Source organism: Phalaenopsis equestris, unplaced genomic scaffold (genome assembly GCF_001263595.1).
Source record: "Phalaenopsis equestris unplaced genomic scaffold, ASM126359v1 Scaffold000787, whole genome shotgun sequence".
NCBI classification, from domain to species: domain Eukaryota; kingdom Viridiplantae; phylum Streptophyta; class Magnoliopsida; order Asparagales; family Orchidaceae; genus Phalaenopsis; species Phalaenopsis equestris.
The window spans coordinates 1,238,266-1,245,942 of record NW_018165227.1 but is presented as its reverse complement, the minus strand read 5'-3'; the positions used below and the strand labels follow the sequence as shown (position 1 = coordinate 1,245,942).

The 7,677-nt window shown below is 32.2% G+C and overlaps 1 protein-coding gene across 1 annotated transcript in view; it reads right to left on the bottom strand.

Annotated features, from left to right (window-relative positions):
- Window positions 1-6,791, bottom strand: part of LOC110031198 (protein JINGUBANG-like) — a 12,710-nt gene extending 5,919 nt beyond the window's left edge. Inside the window, exon 1 of the mRNA XM_020734284.1 lies at window positions 6,647-6,791. Coding sequence (XP_020589943.1) covers window positions 6,647-6,791 — 145 coding nt within the window. The remainder of the gene's footprint in view (window positions 1-6,646) is intronic.
- Between the last annotated feature and the right edge of the window lie 886 nt (window positions 6,792-7,677).

Sequence of the window (7,677 nt, the reverse complement as noted above, 5' to 3'; positions counted from 1 at the left end):
TATATATATATAAAATTTCTAAAGTTGGCGAAGCCTGAATTCATATTCATCATTATAAGCAAATGATTTGACAGTAAAATGTCGGCCATTGCCCCCTAAAATACCATATGTCTTATACTTATGATCAAGATATATGATACATTATATAAGTTGCCAGGCCTTTTTTGCCATCTCTTTGTGATGGAAATTACATCACATACAATTGACACGAAAAATAAATTCTGTCTCCATTTATATGCATCATAATATTAATGTGAATATTTTGCTACTTTTTTTTTTTTTTGAAATGATATCATTAAAATTGTAATTATTTTTTTCATATATTTCATTAACATCAAAACAAATTTAATACTTTTAAAATTCTTTAGAGGCATTTCCGTACATATGTATTTATATATCTAACTCAAAAATTTATTTTTTACATATTCCACCCAAAATTTTCATATCACATTAAAAGGTATCCCCAATTTTATTTTTAAAAATAAAATACATCTCTGATGCGTCCAAGAAGATTTGAGAGTAATATATTATCGTCTTAGTGTAGTACGAAAATTTAACACACACTCAGAAGATAAAAAATTTAGTAGTGACATATGAAGTTTTGACCCAGCTAAAGAGTCCTACTTAAAACAATGATTATAGTTACAATCACTTGTCCCACAGATGAAAGATACTTACAAGGTCTCTCGAGTTACAACATCGATGCGCATATGAACTTGTCGAAATAAATGGGTGTCCGTCGGCAATTGGTGGTCTGATGCGTGGTCAACAGTGACAGGAGTAATGATGGACTTCAGCTTATTCTCAAAACTTCAAGCTCTTCCTGAGACCTCAAGCTCTCTCCTTCTTTTTAAGAGTGGGGAAGAATTCCGTCATACAGTCAAGTGTTTCATTTGATCATATAGTGATTGATGAACATTTGAGTGTCTTAATGATGTTGAAATTTTTTTGTTTTATACTTGTTGGATTTGTCTTGTCGAGACGCTCAATTCGACTATAAACTTATAAAATTCAATACTCATTTGACCTTCTAAATATTCTTGAAAAAGCTTCTAAAAATAGTTTAATGACTTGATTTGAGCTTGATTTGATTTGTGTTTGACCAAATTTGATATAATTTGGTCTATCTCGTCAAACCGGACACTTAAATTATAAATTTGCTGAAATTAGAGTTCTTATTATTTGTTAATTGAAATTTGACTCGAAATCTGTATCATACATGATACTTGGTGATGGCTCATCACATCCTTCCATGAATATGCGAGGTATCATTCATTAAATTAAAGTTTAATTGTTACATATATAAATACATAAATTAAGTGGTATGTTTGTACATCTTCAACTTCTTTAATGCTAAATCTGGTAGCAGTTTGCAGCGGTACGACCTTACGACTACGAGTACTGGTGCGCTGTCCAGTATGGTTGTATGAAATAAATCAAGGAGCATAAATAATCATAAATGATTGCTTGAGGGGCATTTATATAAAATCTTCAAATTCGGCGAACATTTATAATAATAACTTCCAACTTAAATGCTTTTCAATGATTCAATCCATTGTGATTTCTACACTACCTCATATGTGCAGATGATATATAAATCAACAGTGAATTTTCATTTTTGTAATAGAAATTAGATTGCTCATTTGGTCATAAAATGAACACTTTTATATTATATGAAATATTTTCTTCTCGAAATATATTTAGATGTGTGAAAGTGATCTAATTATAAGTTGCGGAGCCGACAATGCTTAGGTTTAAGATTAACTTTATACTTGTAGATAACATATGAAATACATATATACGTGAGATGGTTGGTGTAGCTACAGTGACATACAATATTAGATAAATGTGTTTTAATGGATTCAACTTAAATCCAACAAAATACCGAAAAAAAAAACTAAATATTAATTTCAAACTATTTGTTAATTCATATTTGATTAACATCACTAGGATGTTAACGATCCGATTTTGGGCCGATCTGATGTTGGCTTGAAAAAAAATTCTATCCAAAATTTTGGGTCGTTGCTCGGCGTGTCTGTTTTGATCCGAGTTTTCTGTACGAACCAAATCTTGAATTAATTTTCGAGCGATTATCGTAGTTCAAGCTAAGTTTATGGAACATGCGACTTTCCACTGATGTATGTGTTCTTACACAAACTACAATATTAAACAAGTAAGATTTTTGTTTTGATATCAAAGATTTCGGTGGTCCCACCTCATTTTTTTTGGTAGGTAGGCAAATATATTGGAATTTGGTGATATGTATGTAAATGCCCCTATTAAACTATAAGAATATTTACAAACATACTAATCAATTATAATGAAAGACTACGTTTGCACAGTACGTTTATTTGCCCAAATATGCTCAAAAATTCATTTTGGCAAAAATTACATCATGAATAACGAGAGATATTTTATATGTTTAAAACATGTAATTAAACTATATAAATACTTACTAACATACCAAGTAGTTTTCTGGATTTAATCGTCTCAGGATTTGATAAATCCAAATTTACAAGATTTATTAATTCATATTCAAATTAAATCCTACTTGCAACCAAACAGACCCACCTAACACTTAGGTGTGTTTAGGAGCTAGTTTTAAGCATGATTTATGCATGATTTAGGCTAAATCTTGCCAAATGAAAAAAAATAGCTCTGTAAATCTTGAGCTCTCGTAAATCGCATAACGACGCAGACTCGGGATAAATATGGGATTTACTAAATCCTCTAAATCAATGGATTTAATAAGTCTAGGACACAGAGTATGAATGGCTCGAAGAGGCATACATTTCCATAATGATTCTGGTAGAAGCATTGAGGAAGGATGAGGAAGATAGGAGTTAATGTGGTCTCTGTGAGCCAAGCTCCCGTCGTTCTCTTCCTAATTTGTCGTATTAGCCAGCGACTGTATCGACGCCCTAGAAGGTGATTGTTTTGGGCCAAAGCGGGAAAGGGACGAAGTGTAAAAGCAAGGGTTTTTGATCAAACTAGGAGAGAGACGAGGGAGGAAGAAAAGCTAGGGTTTTTAGTGAAACCAGGAGAGGGACAAGAGAGGAAGAGGGGTTTGAGTGAAACCATAACAGGGACAGGGATGCACGAAAGAAGAAAGGGAAATAAGAGTTTTCAGTAGAAAGTTGATAATAAGGTCATTTAGTGTTAGCTTATAAACGAAATAATAGCCATCGGTTTATACTAAACCGAAGTTAAAATCCATCGTTTATTAAAAACATACGTCGGTTTCTCCCTCAGAATATGCAGTTTCGTTAATAACTGATGAAATTCGTATGTTGGTTAACATTAAGAGTCGAACCGACAGTATAAAAAAGTGATAAATCCAAAAAACATATCAGAATTTAGTATTGCAAACAAATGACGAGATAGGCAGTAGTTATGTCGTATTAAATTATCTAGCTGATTTACTGTTGCTATGACATTAAAAATTAACATAATATTTTTTGTGGGTACAAAACTGTCAGTTTTTTTGTCGATTATAACATCTTTTCTTGTAATATTGAAGCTTAAGCGCTGGTTTGGGTGTCTACTTTTTATGTTAGACATCTATTATCCAGACAGAGTGCATACTTTCCAACTTTACTTTTTTTTTTTTTTTTTATACAAATACTAGATCTAGTTCAGGCGTCTAGGCGTCGGGCATGGGCACCCGGGTGTCCGGCTGGGACTTAGCCTGAATTTGGCTCCTTATACTCCTCTTAAGTAAATTTCAACATGTATATTGCATATTTAAATACATATATCCTAGAAAGGCATAAAAATGACACAAATAATATGTAAAGTATAAAAATATCATATCACATTTAAGAAAATTAATTTTTTCTAGATTTAAATATTACATGCACTCAAGTAATTCAACACCTAATTTTATATTTTTTTTTGGAATTCATGAAAAATTATAGTTTATGATTGGCGAATTCCTTAAAAATGCAGTAAATAGAAAAATTAAAGTACACAAATATCTTCTTAAGATTGAAGTTTACTAAAAGTTCTCTTTATCCCAACTTTACTTATATTAATATCCTTTTTGTATGAGCATCCTTGAATAACTTATATTTTCTCGACTAAAATAATATGAACTCTCAAATGTATATAAAATTCAATTAGGCGTATCAATCAAATAATAGAAATTTTGTTAATATCATCTTAAATACAATATTTGGAGTTTAGGTTAAGGATGCTTTTGAGTTTTAACCTTTGAAAGTGGAGATTGGTACCAATTTTTGAACATAAGCTTAAACTCAAGCCTCTCCTCTTAGGCTCTTGAACTTGTTGTTCCTTATAAACTTGAGCCTTTGTTATTTTTATTTCCTTTATTTTTCTTATTCTTATAATTTTCACAGAGGATTACTATATATGGTTAAACTTTCTTTTAATGATTTTAATTAACAATTTTTTTCCAAAGCCAATTACTCATTTCTTCATAACTTAACTTAAAAAGAATATAATTCAAGAGATACTAACATTAAATAATTTGATTTGTTTAGTTATTAAATTTTATATATTTGATGAATTAATTTTATGTCGTCAATTTTTACTTTGGGCGTTTAAGATCCTTATATTAGTAAGTGTTTGATTGTTGTTAGAGGTCAATTATTAACGAGTTAATAAGAATTTTTAATATTTAATGAAGATTCATGTTACTTTTAATTATTTTCTTTACTTATTATTAAATCTTGCTAAATTCTAATTAAATATATTAATTTTGTAAGGAAAGTTTAAGATTTAGATATTTATTCTTATTTTATGGCACAAATTGTTATAACATCTCGCCCCAAACTTATTTTTCACTATATATGCAAATAATGAATAAGTAAGAGAAATGAACATAAAATAGATATATAATAAAAGAAAAAGAAACACATGACATTAAAAATATACTAGCATGAAACGGATATAACAAGACTAGAAGCAAACACTTTAGCTAAATGACATGCTCATCATATAAAAACTTTGTATATCACACGAAATCATATAATAATCACATAGATTACATGAACATAGACATAAACATCCACTAACATCACTAAATATTACTAGAAAAAGCAAAGCAATAGAGAGGCATTCCATGACATTATTATTTTTATGGTGACTTTTTGTATTCATAATTTAGCCATTCAACTTTGAGAAAAACAATAGATTGGCCCTAAGATGGCCGGTCTGCTCGCTTATTGCTCTTTTTGAAGATCTTTGAAAATTTTTTTGCAGAGTTGTTGAGAGAATTTCAAGTTGATAATGGCTAGATTACTAGGGTTAAAATACTTTTATATTATTGTTGGTGTGAATATCTATTTGTTGTTCACGGATTGGCCGTCTATTCCTCAACCAATCTTTTTTATGAACTTATTACTTTTTCTTAATAAGATGTTCCTCGATTTATTTCATTTCTTTTAGGGTCTGTTTGGAGGTAGCTGTAACTTATTGAATAATCTGCTGATAAGCTAGGTGCGGTGACTAATACAAATTTTTATTTTTTATTTTGAAAAAGTCAAACCGTTACCAATAAGCTCTCACCGCACCTAGATAAGTCTATTTTCTGCATTTTGAAAACGCATAAACTATCAAAACGCAATTTACTCAAACAACCAGACGTATTCTATGCACCAAATAAGATGCCCAATCAGGCCCTTAATCTAGAAAACATTAGCTTATCTCGAATTCAAATGTACAAATCTCGTTACATTTATCTTGTTATAAATTTATTATGATCATGAATTCAAAAAAATTATTGCACACATTCATGCCATGTTATAAATTTTTTTCGTGACGCGTCAAATCCTAAAATGAAATCCAGTTTACGAATCTGCTCGACCTTTTGGAACATGCGAAGGAGTTCAGATACATATATAATCACTTGGGATTTGAGAGGCGCGGATGTAAATTGAAAAAAATTGGGTAAAGATCCACCGAAGTGGAAAGCAACCGCATGTGATCGGTAACGAAAAGCCCGAAGGCTGTTCCCGTCCCTGTCTGGGGAGATGCCAACCGTCTCTCCTTTCAACGAACACGCCCGCTTGTCTCGCTCATCGCTTTATTAACGCTAAATAAACATTTTATTTTTCGGTGTGGGACTATTTAAGACTATTTTCTTTTGGAGCTTCTACATAAATGGCACCAAAATTTTCATATTCATCGACATCATGTCTAAACTTTTATAATTACAAATATCATTGAAACAATTCGATGATATTCGTGGGGTTCAGAGAGAGGTGTAGGAGTGTTGTTTTGATGATGTCGATGTTTGGGGAGGATTGTAAGGACAGATTTATATTGTTGCATTCTTGTGGTATTAAGAAGATCATTGATACAATTAGTTTGATGTATGGAATAACCAGTGGATGTGTGATGAATTTGTTGCCCGAAAAAATGTGGTATGGCTCGAAACTATTTAGGATTAATTGATAGTTGAGATGATGAATCGGAGTGTTAATAGCGGATGTGGAATCGCTAGTAATGAGGATATCATCAACATATACCGAAAGATAAATTTTGATATTATGATTCTGATAGTTTAGCAAAGATGGATCAACTTGACTTACATGAAATTTTTGAGTGCGAAGAAACTGAGGAAACATAGAGTACCATTGACGATGAGCTTGTTTTAAGCCATAAATATCTTTGCGAAGCTTACAAACATGGTTAGGATGTTGGGAGTTATCGAAGCTAGGGGGTTGTTTCATATAGACAGTGTCTTCCAATTTGCCTTGAAGGAAGGCATTGAATGTATCAAGCTGTCGAATGTCCCAGTTCTCATAAGTAGCAATAGTAATGAGCATCCTTATTGTGAGAAATTTGGCAACTGGCTAAATGTTTCATAGTAGTCGATGTCGTGGAGTTGAGAACCACCTGTGCCACTAAACTAGCTTTATAGTGACCAATAGATCCATTGGTGTGATATTTTGTTTTGAATGCCCATTTGGATTAAAGGATATGTTGGTTGGAAGAAGGAAGAATCAATTCTCATGTCATTTATTATTGAAATGTCATGAATTCATCTGATATGGCTTGAAACCAGTGAGGTTGATTTTTGGCTTAAGTCAATCTAATGGGAGCATCAACATGTAGGAGTTGTTGAAGATTAGAAGGTTTGGTGGTCTGAGGGAGCCTGATTGAGATCTAGTACATAGGGTGTTTGGTGATAGGTAGAGACACATAAATTGTTAGGGAGGGAATGACTTGTGGTAGATTAAGAGATGGATATGAAGGAGAGTGAATGTAATTGACTGGAGTTAGGGGTAGAGAGGGATGTAGGTGTGGGATGGGAGTGAGAAGGCTAATATTGATGTGAAGGAGATAGAGTGGAGATGGAGACGAGAAAGGAAGAAGTGATAAATGAAGAATCAGTAGTGGAAGAAGAGGTAATGGATGCATGTTGGTGGGGAAAATGATTTCTGATGAAAGAAATATGGCGAGAAATTATAAATTTTTATTGTCAATATCAAGGTATTTGTAACCTCTTTGATGTAGTTGTAACCGAGAAAGAGACATATGGGAGCTCTTGGGCTGAATTTGTGGTGGACTGCTAGTGGATCCCAGGGAAAACAATCACATCCAAAGGTGTGAAGGTGTTGATATTCCATAGTTTTGTTGTGCAAAAGTTGATATGGTGATTTATTTTGAGTGGTGGAAGAGGGAAAATAGTTGATTAGATAATTGGCGGTG